Source organism: Peromyscus leucopus, chromosome 12, assembly GCF_004664715.2.
Source record: "Peromyscus leucopus breed LL Stock chromosome 12, UCI_PerLeu_2.1, whole genome shotgun sequence".
Lineage (NCBI taxonomy): Eukaryota > Metazoa > Chordata > Mammalia > Rodentia > Cricetidae > Peromyscus > Peromyscus leucopus.
In genome coordinates this window covers 62834832-62858495 of record NC_051073.1, presented here as the reverse complement: position 1 = coordinate 62858495, position 23664 = coordinate 62834832, and the positions used below count along the sequence as shown (strand labels likewise).

Here is a 23664-nt window from a genome sequence, read left to right as displayed (position 1 = left end):
TCCCCCTCCACAAAAGTCTACCTATGAAGGAAAGTAGGTACAGGATAAGGAAGGAGGTTATGAGAATACATAGGTTAGGTTAGGGCTGTATATACAACCATCTTAGAGATTACATCCCCTCCCTCACCTGCAGCCTGAATCAGCCTTCTTTGCAAGTGAATGATTTTGGTGCTCAACCAAAGAGACTGTTGCATTTCAGCTCAGTGCTTATTTCCTTGTTAGAACTCATATGTGTTAGTTCTAGATCAGCCTGTACAGTTTCATTACAAATAAATATTTACCAATAATTGCTTAACTGTTTAAATTTTTTGTGCCTATTTTGGTCTGCTAAAGTGAAGATTACTAAATGAATGTATTTTAGGATAGTTGACTTTCATTTTTACCTCCTATATTTTTTCAATTTATGATTGCTCTATTTGATTTTGTAAAGTGCAGTATTTGAAAACTTAATGGAAGGTAGGCAAGAAGGCTGAGCAAGCAGGGCTCTTTCTGCCAAGCCTGGTGACAGTCTGAGTCGAATTCCCAGAACCCGCTGACTAGAAGATGACACCTGACTCCCACGGTTGTCCTCTGACCTCCACATGTGTGCTGTGGCACATGCACATGGGAACACAAACACACACTCTAAACAAACAAGTATCAAACCTAATTGGAGCTTTTTATAGCACGTGGTTTTTGAAGCACAGTTCTTAGTAACTGTTTTGATTTACTTCTGTATAAACACTTGGTATGTGGCATGAGACCTTAAAGAATCACTCGTGTATTTTCAGTTGTCTTCACAGAGTGATAATTGTACAAACTTTTAGCAACCGAAGTTTGATGAGCTTAATATATATATACATACATACATATATATATACACACATATATATATATACACACACACATGTGTAAATTTTTTTTTACATCAACATTTCTGTTTTTGTTTCTTTTTGTTTTTCCTTTTTTTCTTTCTTTCTTCCTTCCTTCCTTCCTTCCTTCCTTCCTTCCTTCCTTCCTTCCTTCCTTCCTTCCTTCCTTTCTTTCTTCTCCTTCTCCTTCTCCTCCTTCTTCTTTGTTTGAGATAATGTCCCATGTAGCCCAGCCAGGACTCAAACTCACTGTGTAAGGTGATGACCTTGAATTCTTGCTCCTCCTGTCCCCACTCCCCAAGTGTTTGGTGCCAGTACACCAGCTAGCATTTGCTTACTTGCCTGAGGAAGGCCATGAAAAGATGCCTAGAACAGAAATCATGACTCTTAGGTTTACAGACGACCACAGATTCTTGATGCTGTAGCTCTGTCAGTCCCCATTGTTCTCTGTGAGCAGAGTCATCCCCGTGCCTGAGCTCAGTAGGTGTTTAGGCAGTGAGGTCTCATCTGACATTGCTTAAGGTCTCTAGGAGGAAGTCAGTACTCAGAGTCAACCTGCTGACTGATGATGCATGAACTACAGGTGATGCATGTGGTCCTGTGTGTGTCAGCATCGTTGGAAACGTGCCTTCATATGTTGCTTTCCTGTGTATGTACTTGTGAAATGTGTCACTTGTGTACATTGTTTGTTTTTGACATTGCTTCGTTTTCTTCACCTTCCCAGTGTCCCTTCCCATCCCGAAGGTCTCAGCACACTGATGATAGTGCCTTGTTAGTGGTAAGCGAATGTGCATGATGGAGTTCATGTTGTTTCTAGCTGTTGTGCTTTACACTCAGCATTGATGTAAATACCATAAAGCATGATGGGCACCGTCACTAAATGCTTTATAAATAACAGAACTGCTCTTTCCATGAACTTTGTAATCTAGCCAGGCTTCTAGAGTTTGACTCATAGACCTTTCCAGTGCTTCTCAAGGGAAAACATTTGCATTGAGAACCCTACTGGCTTTATATATGACAAGACTTAATGTCATAATCAGTTTTTTAAATGCCTTTTCTGATTCTGAGGGCATCTTGTTAATCATTAATTTGGCTCATGAGTCACCCCTGTGTGTTAAATGGAGTCCCACACTCCATGACACTATATGTGGCAACCTATTTTATCACGTATTTGTTTTTGTTGTTTTCATTTTTACAGAATGCCCTCCCAACCCCTTGCAAATACAAGCAGTATCACACATGCAAGTACCACACATGCAGTGTCACACATGCAGTATCACACATGCAGTATCACACATGCAGTATCACACATGTACACTGGCACTGGAAAAGCCTGGTTGCAGAAGTGACGACAAAGGCTTTATTTATAAGCTTGCAGTTGAAGTATTTGTATTTGAAGGTTGTTTTTCCATGCTCATTTTTAACTCGGGACAACATTAACTGGAGCACTGTTTACTGAATACTAAAAGTGTTCAGTACTGCTGTCCTTCATTGGCTGTTGCTTCGTCCACCTAAAGTGAACATAACATGAAGGCTTTATTTCAAGTGTTTTGTGTCAGTCTTGAAAGAGAATTCTAACATTTGTAAAATTGCTTTTCTCATCATGTTTTATGCTATCATTTTTATAGGTTTTTATTTTATAGTAAAAATTTCATGTCTATAGCAAGTCCTTATCTTAAGTGCTAGAAACTGCCATTGTGTGTGCTGTGCAAATCACAGGCTTTAGTCCTTACAGTAGAACTTGGATTGGTCCTCAAAGTGCTTTGTATCCTGCAGTCTTTGTTTCTGTTTAGATGGATAAAGTATGTATTCACTGGGCTATCTTAACAGTGACCATGATGACCAGCCTCTGGAGTATTAGCAGAAATTAACTGCCACCAGAAGTGAAAACTAATTTATATAGGAAATGCTGAGGGTCTCTGATGCCAATTATTTCACTCAGTTCTCACAACATCCTTAAAAATTAAGATTAAACTCACTGCTACTGATTTAGTGAGACAGAGAATACCTTACCCAGGTGTGGCTTGATCAAGGTTGAGAGCTGGTTAAGACCAGAGCTGGGTTTAAATCTATATCAGGCTAATCCAAAGCCTGTAGTAAATACCCATGCTGGATTGCCCTCCGTGCTAAAACTGAAGGCATGATAGGAAACCAAAGAGGAGATTTAATAGCACATAGAGTAAGTGATAAAAGTCTGAGTGTCCGGATATTTTTGTAAAAGGAAAAGTAGAATTTGGAAGAAGAACAATAGCAAAATGCCCTTAGCATGAAATCTAAAATAGCCTGTAGCCATTGTCAAAACATAAAATCTTGTATTTTGGCTGTTGGTGGTCAGGTCTGATTTCATGATTTAGATGGTCTTGAAAACAAATACTTTTAGGTGTTGTAATGTACTCCTGTACTTCCAGCACTTAGGAGGCTCGGCATGAGCAAGAGGTTTACCTCAAGTTCAAGTCCATCCTGGGCTGCAAACAGTTCAAGGCATGCTTGGACTATGTGGCAAGGCCCTCAAAAACACTCAAATAACAAAATAAAAGCAAAGTTCACACTTCTTTGTATGATAACCAGTATCCAGCCAACATTGTACAAAAGCTGGACAGTGAGGATGTGGGTATTCAAGGTCAAAGGTCAGCTACCCTATCTCAGAGAGAGAAGAAAAAAGGTAAATTTTAAGAGTCACATTTTAGCTGGGCGGTGGTGGCGCACGCCTTTAATCCCAGTACTTGGGAGGCAGAGGCAGGCGGATCTTTGTGAGTTTGAGGCCAGCCTGGTCTACAGAGTGAGATCCAGGACAGGCACAAAGTTACACAGAGAAACCCTGTCTCAAAAAACCAAAAAAAAAAAAAAAAAAAAGAGTCACATTTTAAACCTTATCTTCTCAGATCTGTTCTTCAGAGGGTTCATACTGCTCTTAAAGTCTACATTTTACAGTATAGCCCGAGTGAAACTTGTGTGTTGTGGATACTCCGTCTCCATCATTATCTCTGGGCTCGCTCAAAATCTCCTTCTTTGCTTTAGTTCCTCAGATGTGAAAAGCCCTGTCCTTGGCTCTTTGCAATGCTATTCTCTCTGCATGGACTGCTTTCCTCTCCACCTACACTCCCTGATTGATTCATGCTCACTCATCAAGGATCTGCTTAAGTATCCATCTTTGAAATGGCTGTCCGGGGGCCAGAGACGTGGTTCAGCAATTAAGAGCATGTGCTGCTCTTGCAGACCTCGTGGGTTTGGTTCCCAGCACCCACACAGTGGCTCACAACTGTATCTGACTCTGCTGCCAAGGGATCTGATGCCCTTCTGACCTCCAGCAGACATCAGGCACATAAATAGGGCATATGGTGAACACACATACATTAAAGCCAAACACTCCTAAATCATTATATGATTGGGAGGCACTGTGGTCATGAGGAGATATCTCAGTGGGTAAAATACTTGCCTTGCCTGCGTAAAGACCTGCGTTTTATACAGCGCCCACTTTAAGAGGCCAGGTGTGGTGGTGCACACTTGTAATTCTAGTCCTGGGGCCATGTCCAGGTGGGTCCCCAGGCTTTGCTGGCCGGCCAGCCTGGGCTACATGACAGACTCAGGGAGTAGAGCACTTGTGTGCAAGTCTGATCCCTGGACGCCACATACTGCTGGACATAGTAGTGCATCTGTAACCCCTGCGCCCTGCAGTGAGAGTGAATGCACACACGCTCTGTAACCCGATTGTGCAGCAGCTGATGACCCTGTCTCAAAAAAAGTGGAAGGTGAGGACCCAAACTCAGGTGTCCTCTGACTCCATCATGGTACCCCTGCACACGCTTCACATCTTATACATCTTACACATGAAGAGTTTGTAAAAAGATAAAGGAGTCAAGTAAAAGTAAGATTACACTTTACCTCCTTGAAATTCTGGTCATTTGGAGTTTCACAGATGCAGAGATGAAATGCGGGGTCGTCTTTACAGTGTGAAGCAGAATCCTCCTGTCCTGTTTCTTCCCCAATAGAACTTGAATTAATATTCAGAAATATTTTGATTTATGCCAGCCTTGCCACATTAAAAATGAATTCTCTGGATGTATTTATTTCCCCTTTCACAGAACAATAGAAGTCACATTAGTTTCAAAGCTATTTTGCTAAAATCATAAATGTCTTAAGACAAAATAATTTTATTAAGAAATGCCTCTTTTTATTACAAGATGTCTATATGGGAAATATGAGTTCTGAAACATTTGCTTGTCTTTTTATTTTCTATGACTAATTAACATCTATAAAAGTAGAATAATGCTTCTTGATTATAGATTAATGTGATTGATCTGAGGTCATGAGAGTATTCTGAATTATGTAGGTGGAAAAATTCTGCTGTGTAAATGATTACATGATGCAGGTTTTCCCAGCTCTTCTCTGTCAGCCCTGTTAGTATCTTAGTAGACAGTTTAAAAGTCTGTTGATGACCTTCCCTCTGCTAATTTGACCGCTTAGCTTTGCCTGCCTCACATTTGCTAACTCAAATGCTGCTTCTGTTTCTTCTCTTCTTTGTTTGAAATGTAGTCGCTGTCAGGGATGGATCAAGTAAGCTGTGTGGCAACCCTGCCTCACTCTTCTGCCTTCACACCTCTTAAGGTATCTCTTGTTGCACTAATGCACCAGGAAATTCCAGGAGGGGGTGGGGGTGTGCAAGGGGGTCTTAAATTTTCATTGCATTGGAGTAACAGCGAGGCAGACTCGAGGATCCCCTGAAACACACCTAAGGTCGGGGGAGTATTGGCACTGGCTTCCCCTGGCTTTGCAAGTTTTACAATGCCATAGCTGGTCAGAGCCGGCATCAGTCATTTGCATGCAGGCTCTGTGAAAGGCCACTCTGACTTGTTGCCGGAGGTTGTTTACTGTGGTTAATACGCACTGTCGAATTAATTCTGTCACCTGATGTGCACACAGAAGAACTGAGTCCACTCTGCACAGGTGTAGTTGCCCAAAGCCCTCTATAGCAGTGGTTCTCAACCTGTCGGGTTCGACCCCTCGGGGGTTGAATGACCCTTCACAGGGCGTGCATAGCAGATAGTTACATTGTGAGTCATAAAAGTAGTGACAAAAATAATTGTGTGGTTGGGGGTCACGGCAACGCGGGAGCTGTACTAAAGGTCACAGCCTTAGGAAGGTTGAGATCCCCTGCTCTAGAGGGCAGATGGGCTGTTGTGACTCTGGGCCGCCTGTGTTTGTGTGTTAGCTGCTTTTCTCACGCCTGTGACAAAGATAACTTAGGAAGAAGGCTTTCTTTTGCTCATGGGGAAGGTGTGGTGACGGAGGTCCCACAGTGAGTATGTCTTAGCAATAGGGCAGGAAGAGAGGACTGAAAACAGGGCCTTTCTCTAGTGGTCTACCTGAGCCAGCCAGGTCCCACTTCCCAAAAGTTTCACAGCCTCCCAAAACAGTGCCACCGTCTCAGACTAAGTGTTCAAGCACAAGAGCTTGGAGGTACCAGTTCACAGCAAACCACAACACTTTATAAACAAAGCTGTAATGGTGCACAGGAAAACCCTCAACATTGAATGTGGATCTCTACAGTGATACTCATGGGTCAGTACACCCACACCAACACATGAATCCATACAACACCCACACTCAGCAGGCCCCAGGGGTCTTCCTCTCTGCCTTCCCAGTGCTGGGGTTACAAGTGTGTGCCACTGTTCCCTATAGGCCAAGCACTCAAACTGTGGGGCCATACCTGTTCAGACCACCACAATCTGTTGTTTTCAAGGACCAAGGAAACACTTATGTTTTCCTCTGTACCGTTGGTCCTTGAAAATGTCTGTGTTTAGCAGACTCTCTTCTTAGCTCATATCCTTTGAATAGTCTTATTTCATATTAATCTCTTCTCCCCACACGTCTGTGTGTGTGTGTGGTGTATGCACATGGGTGCACGTGGAGACCAGAGACTGACATTTAGAATCTTCCTCTGTGGCTTTCCACCTTACTTATTGAGGCAAAAGCTCTTGCTTGAACCCAAAGCTGGCAGACAGAGCTAGTCTAGCTGGTGAGCTTGCTCCAGGGTTCCTTTCTGCCTCCCTAGGGGTGCAGTACACGTGGCTCCCTTGCCCACTCGGCATTTCCTTGGTCCTGGGGATACAAGCTCCTGGCCTCACACCTGTTGCTTGTGTGGCAAGCATTTTCCTGTTGAGCCGTATCCCCAGTCCAGCCTGTTTCTTTAGAAAAAGCTCATTTGCAGGGTGAGTCTCCTTTTCTACTTCCTGTTACTCTTGTTTTAAGTTCAATTTCTTACCTAAGTTTCCATTTATTTCTCAACATGCCAAACCTGGTTTCTATCTTGAGGAACATGACTTTCACCAGAAATGCAATCCAGTCTTCCAGTCTTTACTCAAGTACAGTTTATTTTGTACACATCTAAATTCTTGGACCAGGGAGCCGGTTGAGTGGATAATGGCACTTGCTGCCAAGACTGATACCCTGAGTTGATTCCCAGCCTGAGGTGCAAAGAAAGATCAGACTCCAACAAATCATCTTCCATCCCACACAAATACACACACACACACACACACACACACACACACACACACACACAGAATGAAAAAAAAATAGTTCTTAGGCCATGAACATCAAAGTAAGAAATAATTACCAGAAAGTGTTTTTGACATCTGTCCAAAGAGTATTCTCAACAGTATGACTTTTTCTAAGAGTTAAAATTCAATCATGGTTAATTCATCTCACAAAACTTCAACTACAAATAAGAGATTAATGACAATGACAAAACCTGAGAGGGAGAAATATGGACGCTGATAAATGTCTTAGTTTTAAAAGTCTTGGCCTGGCGGTGGTGGTGCACGCCTTTGATCCCAGCACTGGGGAGGCAGAGGCAGGCGGATCTCTGTGAGTTCAAGGCCAGCCTGGGCTACAGAGTGAGATCCAGGAAAGGCCCAAAGCTTTCCACACAGAGAAACCCTGTCTCAAAAAACAAAAAAAATAAAAAATAAAAAAATAAAGTCTTGGCCACTTTTCTCAAGCTCTTTGCTAAGATCCAATGTAATTTTAAAGCCATGATTAGTTCAGAAATCTCTTGTTATCATGTCATAAACTTAGATTTAGATGTAATTGGGTATCGGGGCCTAAAGTGTTGTTGTTGTTGTTGTTGTTTTTATTTGATTATACTCCCCTGTTGTATCTTCAATATCCTTAACTAGTAAACATTTTTATTTTTATTTTTGTATCTAGAATCTTGACAAATACATTTCTTGAATAAAAACAAAAAATAAAGCACCATTTAGTTTTCTCGAGTGCTGACCAGAAGGCTGGCTGTCCGAACACTCTCCCAAACCCAGAGCACCTGAGCAGTACCCTGCCTCCCCACACAGATTCCCAGACCACCATCAGCACTCCTTCAGGGCTCTCTTGTGGATCACAGAAGCACAAGGCCAGACAGACAAGGAGACTTATTATTAGCACCCTCACAGGCAATGCACTGTGTGAGCTGATCCTCAGTGTTCAGTCTGCCCAGACCACAGGATAGGTCAGCATTATTATACACAGTGCATAGGTCAGCATTATTATACACAGTGCAGAAACAGTGCCACCCTGAATGCCAACACAAGACTGGAAATCACTTTACATAAAGTAAGTGAAAATAACGCCCTTTTCTCCTTAGAAAAGAGCTGGCTCGTGGGTGCAGAGCCCAGAAAACACTATCAGTTGTGCCCCAGCCGGATTCTGGAGGTTGACCCTTTAATGCTTGTGTGGTAGGACTTCCCTGATCTCCTGTCCTGCTTCCAAAGTGCGCAGCCTAATGATCAACCTCCTTAGCAGGCCCAAGTGTTCAGACCAGAGATTCCCTTTGTAAGGCTGACTCTGAGTAAAAGAATGAAGAAACCAAACACCAACTCTTTTCTGACTCTGAAAAGCCCTAGCCCCTTCTTAGAGCTCTGCTTTGGGAACATTAACATTTAACCAATAGTAGAATATTTCCCAGTTAGCAAAATCAATGCCATCATTTCAATAGTTCTTCCTCTGTGCATAGTGAATGTTGCAAGATGAACTTCACATTTGATAAAGCAGATATAAAAAGCTTTTCATGGTGCATGCCTTTAATCCTAGCACTGGGAGGCAGAGGCAGGCAGATCTCTTGAAGTCAAGATCAGCATGATCTCCAGAACGAGTTCCAGGACAACCAGGGCTCTTTACACAGAGAAACCATCTCCAAACAAACAACAACAATAACAAAAAGTTTTCCAGAAAGTATGTCTCCCTTCCACACCTAACTAAATTCAGACATGAGAAAAGGCTCCTATGTATCTGTGGTACCTCCTCCCCAGGCTAGATGGTCTAGTAACTGTAATGAGTCAGTCCTCTTCCTGCTGATAAGGTAGGCAGTGAGGAGGAGGACTCCAGGGCACTGCCTACAGCAGTGGGACTTCACATGCTGTTTCCACCCTGCGCACATTCTTTCACAGACCCAAACCTGTTACTCTCAGCTGTGAAAGCCTAGGCTTGAGTGCTGAAGACATCAAGGGAAAACGCTTTGGTTACCTAGACGTGTTCCTCAGTGTTGCACCATAAGAGTTCTCAATAGCGACCTTCACTGCTGCCCATGAATTGTTGGCCCTGCTTAATGTGGGCTCTTTGGCATCATTCCTCACAGGAAAAACAAGCTAGAACTTGGATTCATCCCCAGCTGCAATTCCAGGACATCCTTCCCCTTCCACACTGTCAGGGTCACCATACTGACACGCAGTTCCCACCAAATGTCTCATTTGGGCTGATGTTGAATGCTCTGGTTGCCAAGTAGGTAATGGCCACCTGCAGGGTCGTAGCTGCCAGCAGGCAGGCTCTACTGTCACCACCACTGTACTGGACACGGAAGGGTCTGTGGGCATCTGAGGTGGCAAGGAGCTGGACTGCACAGTGATTAAGGAAGTGAGCGTTTCTGTTTTGATTAGCTGAACGTTGTTTCCTTTTTGCAGATAAACTTTATATCCACTTAGTAAGTTACTGCTCCATTTTTACACTTTTGTCAATGAATTGAAAATGTTAGGACTTGACCAGGTATGCTGGCACACATCTTTAATCCCAGCACTCCATAGGCCGAGGCAGGCAGATCTCCATAAGTTTGAGGGTAGCCTGGTCTATGTAGAGTTCCAAGAAAGTCAGAATTACATGGAGAGATCCTGTCATATAAAACCAAAAGGAAAATGTTAGTACTCAAATGTTCTAGAAAATATCTATCATTTTCTGTGTGTGCATTTATATATATGTGTGTATATGTGTGCATGTATAGTATTGTGGGTTGAACCCAGAACATGTTATGTAAGCCACCTACCACTAAGCCACATCCCAGCAACTCCCTGAAACTCACTCTGTAGCCCAGGCTGGCCTCAAACTCACAGAGATCCACCTGCCTCTGCCTGCCGAGTGCTGGGACTAAAGGTGTGCACCACTACCGCCCGGCTTAAATATATTTTTAACAGAAATTAAGAAATGACCATCACATTTTCTTTGAAAATTGCATCTTACTCTCTAAAGAAAAAATAGTACTTAAGAAACTAAATTAGAGAGGTTAAGAGATGGTTCAGCAGTTAAGAGCACTGGTTGCCCTTCTAGAGGACCTGGGTTCAATTCCTAGCACCCACATGGCAGCTCACAACTGTTGTAACTCTTGTTCCAGGGAATCCAACACCCTTACACAGACATACATGCAGGCAAAACACCAATGCACATAAATAAATCATTTTAAAAAAAAAAAAAAAGAAACTATATTGGAAATTAAGGTTTCCACAAGGATGACCCCAGCTAAGACTCGTAGCAATAGTAGAGAGGGTGCCTGAACTGGCCTTCTCCTGTAATTAGATTGGTGACTACCCTAATTGTCATCAGAGAGCCTTCATCCAGTAACTGAAGGAAGCAGATGCAGAGATCCACAGCCAAGCACTGGACCAAGCTCAGGAAGTCCTATTGAAGAGAGGGAGGACAGATTATATGAGCAAGGGGTGGTCAAGGTCGTTACAGAAGAACCCACAGAGAGAGCTGACCTGAGCTCCTGGGAGCTCAGTGACTCTGGTCCTGTCACTAGGGAGCCTGCATGGGACCGACCTAGGCCCTCTGCATGTGTGTGACAGTTGTGTAGCTTGGTCTGTTTGTGGGGCCCCTGGCAGTGGGATCAGGATCTGTCCCTGGCACATTAGCTGGCTTTTGGGAACCCATTTCCCATGGTGGATTGGTTATCTCACCCAGCCTTGTTGCAGAGAGAGGAGATTGTTCCTGCCTCAACTTGATGTGCCATGCTTCCTTGACTCATGGGAGGCCTTACTCTCTCTGAATGTAGACCGAGGAGGAGTGGATGGGGTAGAGGTAGAAGGGGATGCGGGGAGGGAATGGGAGGAGAGGAGAGGGGGAAACTGTGGTCGGTGTATAAAATAATGAAAAAAAATAATGTAATAAAAAAAAAAGTAAAGTTTCTCTTTCTGGTATATTTCTCAATAATTGTTTTTGTCTTAAAATGATCCTTTCCCACAGTGTTTGGAGAGGTCATTAGATCTTTAGAGAATGCATTATGTAAACACAACTAAGCAAAAAAATTGTCTTTTTAAGAAAATCAATTTCACCAAACTTTCATTTCTAGACTTAGTTTTGAAGGGAAGGTACATGGCTTTCTTACATTCCCTAAGTTACTAAAATGTGGAAACTGCCCTTTCTTGGGTAGTAACTTGATATTATCTGTTTCTCCACAGAGTGATGACAGAGTTACCTCAAGCTTTCCTACAACAGAGACAGGTAATAGACACAAAAATGCTGTATCTAATGTTTGTTTTTTTTGGGGGGGGGTGGAGGACAGAGAAACAGAGTCTTGTTATATAACCCAAGCTAGCCAGAACTAATGGTTCTCCTGCCTTATCCTCCCAAATACTGGGATTACAACAGGTGCCTGTTACCAGGCTCACCACAGGTATTCTTTACCAGGATTTTTGTGCATGTGAGAGAGAGAGAAGGAGACAGACACAGACACAGAAACAGAGATGAACATGTCATGTGACCCAGGCTGGTTGTTAGTTGGTATAAAGATAAGGAATAGTCTGATTCTCCTGCATCTCCTCCAACCCCAGAGCATCAGCTCTGCCACCATGCCTGGTTTCCATAGTGCTGGGGAGCCAGCTGATCAAACTCAGGGCTTTATGAGTGCGAGGCAAGCACTGTACCAACTGAGTCGACCCCCAAGCACCTCCTTACTAGGATTTCTTTTTCACTAGTTAGCCATTTGGTAAGAAAAAAAAAATGAATAGGAATTAACAGGGCTATAGGTTTGCAAGAGACTAAGTTCATTGTATTAACTTTTAACCTGCATCTGATATACTAAATGTTGATATACTAAAATAATAGAATTTTTAAAATAAATAAGCAGCTTTACTTTTATACATGAGTTTTTCGCTAATGAATAGAATCATCATTTTATACCATTGCCATATTTGTTTGATTTTCCTTTTGTGCTATTTATCAGACTTTTGTGACATTTGTTTACATCATCTTTGATTTGCTTCCCATCTCCATTAACCTCATCTTGCTTTCCATGCTGATATAGTCCATCATTCCCCTGCATATTCTTTTCCTGCTGCTACCCAGAGAAATCAGTCCCAACGCCCTGAAAGCTTCCTTTTCCGAGCCGCTGTTAGGGCAGAAACTAACAAAGGTGAGTGGTGGTGATTGTAAAGGCATGGCAGAGTGGGTGGCCTTACACAATGATGGGAAAGCTCTTGCACACTTTTCAACTGCGCACCTAGCTACCGTCTTGGTAAGAGTTAGCTCTGCAGGTGTCTGTAACCTCACTAACATGAAATTAGGAGCATCTTGGGGTTTTTTATTTGGATTAGAAATTTTCTTAGTACCATATAAAATACATTTTATAAGCCGGGCGGTGGTGGCGCACGCCTTTAATCCCAGTACTTGGGAGGCAGAGGCAGGCGGATCTCTGTGAGTTCGAGGCAGCCTGGGCTACCAAGTGAGTTCCAGGAAAGGCGCAAAGCTACATAGAGAAACCCTGTCTCGAAAAACCAAAATATATATTATAGTGTTTCAACTATGCGTGATGGTACATACCTATAATTCCTGCATTTAAGAGGCTGGGGCAGAATTGATTTTAAGGCTAGCCCTGGCTGCATTGCAAGATCCTGTCTCAAAAGCCAAAACCAAAAACAGATTGAACAAATAAAATGCTCTTTCAGTTAAAGAACATTCTCCCCTTATTATGAACTCTTTCTCAGATCTTTCACATTGACAAACTGTTGAACATTTGTATACCTATTACCAGCAGTTTTATTTTGAGAAATAATCACATGTGTAGAACAAAAGATAGATACAAAAACATTTCTAGTAGCATTATTTATCATAGCACCAAATTGAATGTTCACAGTAGAAAGGGAATGAACATTGGTGTATCTGTACAGTGGAACGTCATGCAAGTAGTGAAAATGATACATACAACAATACTGATAGATCAAGATGTGCAGTACTGATAAATATCTTTAGTTTGATCAAAAGAGGCCATATGCAAAGAATACATACAGTGTGGTTTAATTTATAGAAAGTTCTCAAAAATGTGCTATGGTGATATTTTAATTGTGCTGAAATGTGAACTTATTTGTATGTTAATAAATAAAGTTTGCCTGGAGATCAGAGATCATTAGCAAGCCAGAAATAGAAGTCAGGCAGTGGTAGCCCATGCCCTTAATCCGATCACATGGCAGGCAGAGTCTCTGTGTGGTCAAGGACACAGCCAAGCGTGGTGACACGAACTTTTAATCCCAGTACCAACCATAGAGACCTGGAGGTCTGTATAGACAGGCAGTGATGAGGAAGTCATGTGGTTGGGTTTAGAGCCAATGAGAAGGCAGAACAGAAAGGCAATAAAGACAGGACACACAGGAGAATGTCTCTCTCGGAGGGGAAGGACATCAGCGAGTGGTAAGATAAGGTGGTCTTGTCTCCTCGCTAGTGCTCTGATCTCTTGGGCTTTTAACTCTGTATTTGGCTGGGTGTTTCTTATTTAATAAGACTGTTTAGAAATTTGTCTACAATGGACAAAATATATCTATGGTCCTTGAGGTTAGGATACTGGTACCCTTTGGCAAATCTCTCTTATAGCACTTAGCCATTTCATGTTGTAAGGATAACTTTTGACCTCTATTTAGGACTATGTAATTTTACATATCTGCTGTATTTTTCAAAGAAAACATTTTTAAATGGATGTAATTCAAACTAAGTGCCATTGTATTTCTGTATCTGAAATTTCTAACTGCAGTGGTACTTTAGCTGTCTTAGTTAGGGTTTCTTTAGTGTCTTCGGGTTTCTATTGCTGTGAAGAGACACCATGACCACGGCAGCTCTTATGAAGGAAAGCATTTGATTGAGGTGGTGGCTTACAGTTTGGGAGGGTTAGTCTATTATCATCATGGCGGGAAGCATGGCAGCATGTAGGCAGACGTGGTGCTGGAGAAGCAGCTGGTACAGGCTGATCTGCAGGCAACAGGAAGTGGACTGTGACGTTGGGAGTAGCTTGAGCACAGGAGACCTCAACCCCGACTCCCACACTGACGCACTTCCTCCCGCAAGGCCACACCTCCCAATAGTGCCACTCCCTATGGGGCCATCTTCTGTCAAACCACCACAGCCACTGTCCAGCCCACTACCCTTTTCAGTTTACTCAATAATTCTGTTATCTTTCTTATAATAGTAATTGTTTTTAAAAATTTATTATTTTACTTTGTGTGTGGGGGGGTGTTTTACTTGCATGTATGAATGTCCATCATGCTCAAGAAGGTCAGAATATAAGGCATTGACTTCCCTGAAACTGGAGTTACAGGTGCTTGTGAGCCACCAGATGGGTGCTGGGGAGTGAAACTGGGTCTATATCTACAAGATCAGCAAGTTCTCTAAACCATCTCTCCCAGCCCTAGATGGAAATGCTTTTAAACCATCAATCCAGAAAGTAAGAATGCTGTATGGGTGGCACACACCTTTAATCCCAGCACTGGGGAGGCAGAGCCAGGCGGATCTCTGTGAGTTCAAGGCCAGCCTGGCCTACAGAGTGAGTTCCAGGAAAGGCACTAAAACTACACAGAGAAACCCTGTCTCGAAAAAACCAAAAAACCAAAAAAAAAAAAAGAAAGAAAGAAAAGAAAAAAAGAAAGAAAGGAAAAAGAAGACTGCTGTGTTGTCAGGGAAACTTGGCAGACAGGTGTAGCCCTGGCAGCTGACCTCTCCCCCTCACGTTTTCTAGGTTGTGCTGCAGCTCTTCCCCTGTCTTCTGCACCTGCAGCCGATCCTGCAGATCCTGGACAAGACAGCGAGAAGAGGAGCTGAAGTTAATAGACCAGCTGCGCAAAGTGTGTGCAGTATCTCGGGATCACACTTGGCAGTGGCCTCTCTGTGGTCCATAGCTTTTTGTCCACGTGCTCACTTCTCCCATTACCATAAGTCCATCGTGTTCACTGTGTGCTGTATTTTGTGATGAGTGTCAAAGAAATGCCACTATTGAGGAAATTCCTTTAAACTTTCTACTGAGAAAATTAGATGAATAATTTTAACTTTGAAAACTTACTTTATAGCCATGTTCATTTTCATTTTTTTCATTTCTGTTTTTTCTCATGTTAAAAGGCAATCTCAGAAAAGTAGTTATAATGCATAAGAGCCAGGCGTGGCATGGTGCTCCACGAATGTAACTACTCAGTAGTCTGAGGTAACAGGATCACCAGTTTGAGAACAGACTGTGCGACATAGTGAGACCCTTTCTATAAAGAGAGAGGATTCGTGTGCATGTGCACACTCTCAAACCATAGGTGCGTGTTGAGGGGTTGGGATTGAACAAGTGTCCAGTTTGGATTCATGGTTTTGTTTGTGGAGACACGTTTTCACTGGGTCCCACTCAGTCCCTCCAGCCTTGATCTCTCAGTCTTCCTCTCTGCTCCTCTCTAGTCTGTAATCACAGGCACACACTGCCGTGCCAGGACTTAGGGTGTCCTAAGTCATAAAATGATGGTCATTTCTGTTGTGCTTTCGACCACTGTCACCTGGCTGTGATGCAGACACTCGTCCCTGTGAGTCACTGACCTGAGTCAGAAGGACAATGGGACTGGAGTATCGAAGTTCTTTCCTTTTTTCCCTGGAGTCTGTTTTGTTTTGTTTTGATTTTGTTGTTTTTATTTTCAGACGAGGTCTTACTTTATGGCGCTAGCCAGCCTGGAACTCACTGTTGCCCTACCCCACACCCCACCCCCAGATGGACCTCAAACTTGCTGTAGTCCTTCCGCTTTTCAGCATCCTAAATGCTGGGATCATGGGCATATGCCACCAGCTTTTTTCTGGATTTCTAACTAGACTAGATACATTCCATTGTCTTGCTTTTATACCCTATATGATAGTCTTCAGTTAATGCATGGCGTTTCCTGTCCTTGCAGCATATTGAGTACCGGTTAAAAGTATCTCTGCCCTGTGATCTTGGAGCGGCTCTAACTGATGGTGTTGTACTTTGCCACTTAGCCAATCATGTTCGGCCTCGATCTGTCCCAAGCATTCATGTCCCATCTCCAGCCGTGGTAAGTTATAGTGCCAGGCAGCATTGGCTATTCATAGGATGCTTTTCAGTTAGTGGAGTCTTAGTGCTGGAAGCTAGCGATGCAGGCAGATTCCAAGGGCCCAGTCCCCACTTTCTTGTTTTCACTGACAACAGAAAAAGCAGATACATAATCAATCTTTTACAGCATGTATTGCGTGTTGTAAGAGGTGTGTAAGAAATATGCTGTTGAGATACCAAAAGGGGACCAGTTAATTCTGCCTAGAGAATTCAGAGAAGCCTTCTAGAGGAGAAGTTGAACTAATCCCATTATGAAGTATAGGTAAGGAATTGGCCAGCTAGCAACTTAAATAAAGGAATTGTTCAGTTGTTGAGACTAGATCACACACCGGGTGAGTGTGTGGATGCAGATGGCAGCGGATAAAGCTAAGAGTTAAGCCTAGACTGTGTTTTAGAGGCTTTAAAACACGTCAAGGAGTTAGAAGTTTATATCAGTGTAGATAGTGGGGAGATATGAAAAGTGCTTGTTGACTGTTCAGCAGGCAGAGCAGTGTAATGCCCCCTGTGAGAGCTTCCTAGAGAGCGCTGGTACACCGGCCCATCACAGAAAGGCTCCTGCCACCAGCCCTTAGCCTGGTTTGCAGTGGAGATGGAGCATGCAGAAAGGGCCCTTTGTACTTTCCTGTCCATTTATGGTCAGCAGTTTCCTGACCTCCCCCCTGGCTCCAGGTTAGAGCCAGGCTTATGATTGGTGTCTGCAGACTGGCTGCTCTGCTGGCAGAGTCCTGCCAGACTTGTTTGAGTTCATTGACTGTCTTATCGCTTGTGGAATCAGGAAATACATCACTAAGAAGCATTCTCCTTCAAAGTCCAGCCCTTATGAACCAGACATTGTAAATAGCAGGTTTTAGCCCAGTATCATGCTGTTTGAAGAAATTTTAGATTCACCTTTAGAAATCAGTGGTATAAGGCCTGGAGAATGGCTGACGAGGTTCAGAGCACTCTGCTCTTGCAAGGGACCAGGGTTGGATTCCCAGCACCCACATGGTGGTTCACAACCATCCGTAACTCCAGTTGAAGGGGACCTGATGCCTCCTTCTGACCTCTGTGGGCACCAGGCACTCAAGTAGTACACACATAAGCAAACACTCAAACACATAAGAGAAATGCATCGAAAGGGAGTTTGCACAGCAAGAACAGTGGTAGAGTAGGAGTAAGGGTAGAAAACAAGGGCCAGAGGAAAGAAATCCATCATTGTCTACAGTGGGAAATGAGGGGTCTGGCCAGCAATGTTTGCTTTTGAACCACCTCATTTTTCTTCTTTGGTTTGTTTGTTGGTTTGTTTTTTGTTTTTCAAGATACGGTTTCTCTGTGTAGCCTTGGCTGTCCTGTAGACCAGGCTGGCCTCAAACTCAGAGCTTCGCCTGCTTCTGCCTCCCAAGTGCTGGGATTAAAGGTGTGTGCCACCACCATCCAGTCTCTTCTTTGGTTTTAAATGGAAGAATTAATCTATATGCTCAAACAGTTGCCACCATTACTAATTTGGGGAGTACACTACCTCTTAGAATTTGGATCAGGGCCTATGGACATTATCTTTTTACATTTTTAGTTATCTTCCTTTTTCTAGGATTTATTTATTTAATTATGTGTATGTGTCTATCTGAATATGGTCTGTACGTATGACTGCTCTTCCAGCAGAGTCTAGAAGGGGGTGTCAGGTCCCCTGGAGATGGACTCAGAGATGGTGTGAGCGTCTATGTAGGTGTTAGGAATTCTGGCTCACTCTGGTCATCTGCCAAAGCAATAGCCACTCTATCTTCTGAGCAGTCTTCCCAGCTCTTAATATAACCTTCTTAACATGAGTTTGCTTTGCTGTATATGCTCAGTAATGCTTTAGGTATAATTAAAAAGGGTTTTCTTGTATTTTAAAAAAGATGCTTTTAGCTGGGTGGTGGTGTCGCACACCTTTAATCCTAGCACTAGGATTGGGAGGCAGAGGCAGGTGGATCTCTGTGAGTTCAGGCCAGCCAGAGCTGTATAGTGAGACCCTCTCTCAAAAGCAAAAACAAGTATCAAGTTTTGGGTTGGACACGGCTCAATAGGTGGAGTTTGCCACACGAGCCTGGCCACTAGAGTCCGATCCCTGGAGTCCACATTAAAGGGGAAGGAGTGAACCAGCTGCACGGAGTTGTCCTCTGACCTCCATGAGCGCTGCAGCACACGTGCCCCGCACACTGTGTGTATTGACACTCTAACAGTAAACAAACATTACATGGTGGGTCACGCCTGTAATCCAAGCACTTAGGAGTTTGAGGTAGGAAGATGAGGCGCTCAAGGCCATCCTGGTCTATACAAGTTTAAAGTAGCCTGTGCTACATGAGACCTACCTTAAAAATAAAGTTTTCAATGCCTGAAAAAGTGTTCGGTTCATTTTAAATATCCAGAACTAATTCTTTATATCTTCTTCTTCTTTTCAGTTCAGATCTCATATTCAGCATAGGCTTTACATTATAGAAATAAAAGAGGCTAGACTTTGCTGCCCAAAATCCTATGTCATGCCATTTGAAGTTTTGGGGAAACTTTTGGAGATAGTGGGTTCCTGTAAGATTTGCTTCTTAAGACGAAACTGAGTCCTGCAGTCTGGAGTGAATGATGGAGAGGCTGCAGCCTGCATCCCACTGGTGGATGAGCCTTTCCTTTGAAGTTTCCAGAGGAGGGTGGAAACGTGGGATTTCTGACCTCGGAGAGCAGGTGTTCTTCCATTCTGCCCCACAATTCTGTGTTTGAAGTTACTACTACTAGTCCTTGTGTGTACTGTGTGCTCCTCACTTCTTCTCTCCCTCCTCCCGTACGTCTCCTTCTCTTGATCCTTCATTTTCATATGAGCTATAGGAAATTGCATTTGAATCAGTTTTTAATTAGCAGCATTAGCTTTATCCTTTCTACCCTTGCTTTTGCACAGAAATATGGTTTTTTTCTTCCTATAGCAACATTGTCAGTCTGTTCTTCTATAAACATTAATATTTATATTTATATTTAATATTAATGATTGATGTAAGGGCCCAGCCGCTGAGGACAGTGCTCCTCCTGGGCAAGTGGTTCTGGGTTGTGTAGAAAAGCAAGATGAGCAGACCATGGATAGAGAGCAAGCCAGTGTAAACAGTTCTTCTGTGCTCTCTGCTTCGGTCCTGGTTCGGGGTTGCCATCCTCCTTGAGTTCCTGCTTGGTCGTTCCCCACCCCATGACGGACTGTACAGTGTAAGATGAACTAGATTTTCCTCCCCAAGGTACTTGTGGTCAGGGTGTGTCTGACAGCGGTAGAAAGCTAACCAGGGCGGGAGCCCTCCCTGTGCACTGGCTTCCTGTGTCTGTCCTGATCCTTTGAGTTATCCCATCAGAACTGGAAGGTAGTTGTTTCTTTCCTTCCGGCTCACTGCTTGCCTTTTTCTTTCATGACGAGGCTAATCCTAGCCCCGCTGCATGTCTGTCTAATCAAAGTCACAGTGCTTTCTTCTCTGCTTCTGTTTCGTTCCTTCCTATGCCAAGGAGTTATGTTTATGTTTGCAGAAAACGCAGGTTTTACCAGTGGAGTCTTTTGCTTTCTAAAGATAGTACAAGTGTCCACGCACTTACTAATTTAAAAATCTGTAGGTCATAGTCCCTGCAAACATCCGGCTTCCATACCCAATACTTGAACATCATTTTAGAATATGAAATCCCTGTTTTTCTTACATTGTATTCCATGATAACAACCAAAGTTTGAGAAACAGAACTTTGAGAGAATATGGGATGCCTCTTTATTTTTAGTCTTTAGAGATCTTTACAGAAAAGCTCACATTTCCTGCGTTAACTATTCACCTTTTGTAAAGTAGCTTTGTAGCCATCATAAGACTTTTTTAATTTCCAAAGTGTCTAATGAGTTAAATGTAAAAGATAGGGCCAGGGTTAAGAGCACTGGCTGTTCTTGCAGAGTACCAGGCTCAATTCCCAACACCCACATGTGGCTCACACCTGTCCAAAAGTCCAGCTGCCAAGGACTCAACACCTTCTTCTGGATTCTGCAGTTATTGCGTGAACATAATGTAGAGATATACATGCAGACAAAACACTCATACCTATAAAATTAATATAATATTTAAAATACAACCAGGCATGGTAGCACACTTTAGTCCCAGCACTCGGAAGGCAGAGACAGGTAGATCTCTCTAAGTTCAAGGCCAGCCTGGTGTACAGAGTGAGTTCTAAGCCAGCCAGAGGTGTGTGGTGAGATGCTGCCTCCAAAAGGACTGAACCAAAAGAAAGGAACTGTTAGTTATGGCCGCATCTGAATAGTGAACCACTAGGTGACACATTTTCTTGATGATCTCTCTAATTTTCTTTTGTGTGTTTTGTTTCAAAATGATAAAATACCTTCTTAGCACTTACCTTACTAAACGAAAGCAAAATGCAGATACTGGAAGGCGGCAAACTCCTCTCCGAGGCCAGCACCTGTTTCTGTAAATAGTCTGTTATTGAATGCAGCCCCACTCCCACCTTGGGGTTGCTTCATACGCCTGGCAGAACTAAGTGGTGGCCACAGTTGTGTGAGATTGAGGTTAGCATTCACTGTTTGACCTTTTAAGAAAACTTTGATGAGCCCCCACTGTGCACAGCAGTAAGTGTGTGAGGTAACCAGCAAGACTGCTTTTAAAGCTGCATCCTGTTTGACCTTTGTCCATAACATGCTTTCCCCCTTTCTTGTCTTGCTGCAGCCTAAATTAACAATGGCAAAATGCAGGAGAAATGTGGAGAACTTCCTGGATGCTTGCAGAAAAATCGGTGTCCCTCAGGTAACGTGTGTGTGTGTGTGTGTGTGTGTGTGTGTGTGTGTGTGTGTGTGTGTGTGTGTGTTCGCGTGTGCACGTGTGTAAGTATAATTGTTCTTACCAGGGCTAGCTGCAAACGAGGCTGCTCACTACTAACATGATGTGTTATTACAAGGCTCTGTCAGTATTCTCTTCAGCGATATTCTTTCATGTTTCCCCCATTACCAAGGATCTGTAAAGAGATTGTTAAGTATTGATTTAAATAATTGTATTATAACTAATAAGTGAAAAATAATTGTTCTATTTTCTTAAGCATCCCCGCTAGCTGACCTTTGTACAGGTACACATAGCAGAATATTTTCACATAAGTACTGTTCAGACTGGAAATCCTGTTGGCTCTAGTTTTTTAATACTTGCTTTTAATACATTTTAAATATATGTATTATTAAATAATTTCAGACTTCACAAAATGTTACAAGAATAGCAGGGTTCTTGTGTATAATTCACCCAAATTTCCCAGATGCTAACATCAAATACCCAAATAGTATAGCTGTACCACCAACTAATTCAGATGGTAGTCCTGTTGACTAAATTAGAGGTTTAACAGCTCCACCCATTTTTCCACTGGGCTGCAATCCTTTGGAAGTTAGCACAGCGGAGACAGTGTGTAAGCACGTGCCCTGTTAGGAAAAGACAGTGAGTTCTTCTATGAGCCGCTATTACACTGTTCATTCAGTGACCCTTTTGAAGAGCAGTTAAAAACTGCTTTACTCTTGAGGGGTGCTTGGAGTTTTGGATGATCCGGACATGGGCTTTTTGACCTAGCCTTATACTCAGGTTGGTGTTTGAGCTCTGGGGCTCAGGCTTCCCTCCCACCTCAGATTCCAGTGCTGAAACTGTGGTTCAGCCACCCTGCTTAGCAACAGTGTAAAGAAATTAGCAGCTTGGTGTGGTGTGGCTGGCAGTTTCTCTTTTCTTTGTTGCTGGAGATGGAAGCTGTGACCTCCTGCATGCTCTGCCACTGAGCCACACCCCCCAGTCTCTAAACCTTAGTTTTGTCTAGTCTGTAGAGAGAAAAACACCAGCCTCTCCTATCAGCCGCTTGATTAACTGTCGGAAACTAAGGATTGGCTCCTGGGCCCATCAGAAACCCAGCTTTGCTCCAAGTTAAGCCCCATTTACCCCCAGTGATGCCTTTGACCCAGTTCACTGTCCTGCTCTCACTGACCAAGAGCCAGGAGGCCACAGCATCATGTATGCAGCAAGCACCCTTCCCCTCCAGCTTCACACCTTCCAGAGTAGAAGAGAAAGCCAGTTCCCACCTGCATCTTAGTTAGCCAGCATGGATTCCACACCTGCTCTTTAGCCTTACTGAGTAGACTTATTTTATTCTCAGGGACAGATTCAAACTAGTTTTTTTTTTTGTTGTTGTTGTTTTTTTTTTTGGTTTTTCGAGACAGGGTTACTCTGTGTAGCTTTGCGCCTTTCCTGGAGCTCACTTGGTAGTCCAGGCTGGCCTCGAACTCACAGAGATCCACCTGGCTCTGCCTCCCGAGTGCTGGGACTAAAGGCGTGCGCCACCACCGCCCGGCGTATTTTTTCATTTTTATATCATTACCTTATAAAAGCTTATGAAACCATTTTACCATTTACCCCATTTTCTAGGGAACTGGCATGTATTTTCTCCACAGTGAAAGTCCCAATGTCCATATGTGCACATTAGCATTCAGGTATTCCTGTCTTATGTCAGGATGCCTGCTGCCTGCTCCAGTTCCATACATATCAGATGTACTGACCAGAGCGTGGCACGTGTCGGTACAGAAGATGGGAAGCACAGCAGGAACATGCTGGCTCTGCCGTGCCAGTGCCTGCTGAGAGTCCTCCTCAGCACCATTTCTAGACATCAGAGCTGCCTGCCAGGCTCTCCAGAGCCATCTTGTCTCAGATGTAAAGGCCGGAACCTGGAACTCTTTCAGAATGTCACTGCCCTTGGTCAGCAAGATAGAAAACCCTGTGCTTTAAAGCATGCATGTAAGTCAGCATTTCCCAAGCAGGGCTTACGAGAGTTCATTACAGCTCAGCCACCCCTTCTACCTGAGCTGAGCTATTCAAAGGCGAGACAGAGACAGAAAAGGTACAGTTCAAAACTGATCTTTTTCCAGGTGGTTCGCCTGGGGCTCTTTCCATCCACACCACACCCTCAGCTCCTGTGCCAGAAAGAGGAAATGGACATCCACACAAGCCACCTCTTCCTTCCCTCCCTCCCTTCCACCCACTTCTCTGCCAGTTGAAGATGAGCTCTAGTTTTGCTACTATTTCTGTCAAAATTAGTCATTTTCTGGACAGAAGGAAGGATAATGAACAGATTCACAAGGTGGTAGCGTCAAGCTGGCATTCCCAGTCTTGTTTGTTCTCACCCCCTCTGGCCTAACTAGACTGTGAGCCGGGGAACTTAGTCGTT

The 23664-nt window shown here is 43.4% G+C and overlaps 1 protein-coding gene across 1 annotated transcript in view; it reads left to right on the top strand.

Moving 5' to 3' along the window:
* The window catches only part of Lrch3 (leucine rich repeats and calponin homology domain containing 3), a 110987-nt gene that overhangs the window by 79525 nt on the left and 7798 nt on the right, over positions 1-23664 (top strand). Inside the window, 8 exon segments of the mRNA XM_028860064.2 lie at positions 1576-1629; positions 5385-5456; positions 11567-11609; positions 12412-12519; positions 15106-15159; positions 15162-15211; positions 16283-16420; positions 21150-21227. Of these exon segments, the coding sequence (XP_028715897.1) occupies positions 1576-1629; positions 5385-5456; positions 11567-11609; positions 12412-12519; positions 15106-15159; positions 15162-15211; positions 16283-16420; positions 21150-21227 (597 nt within the window).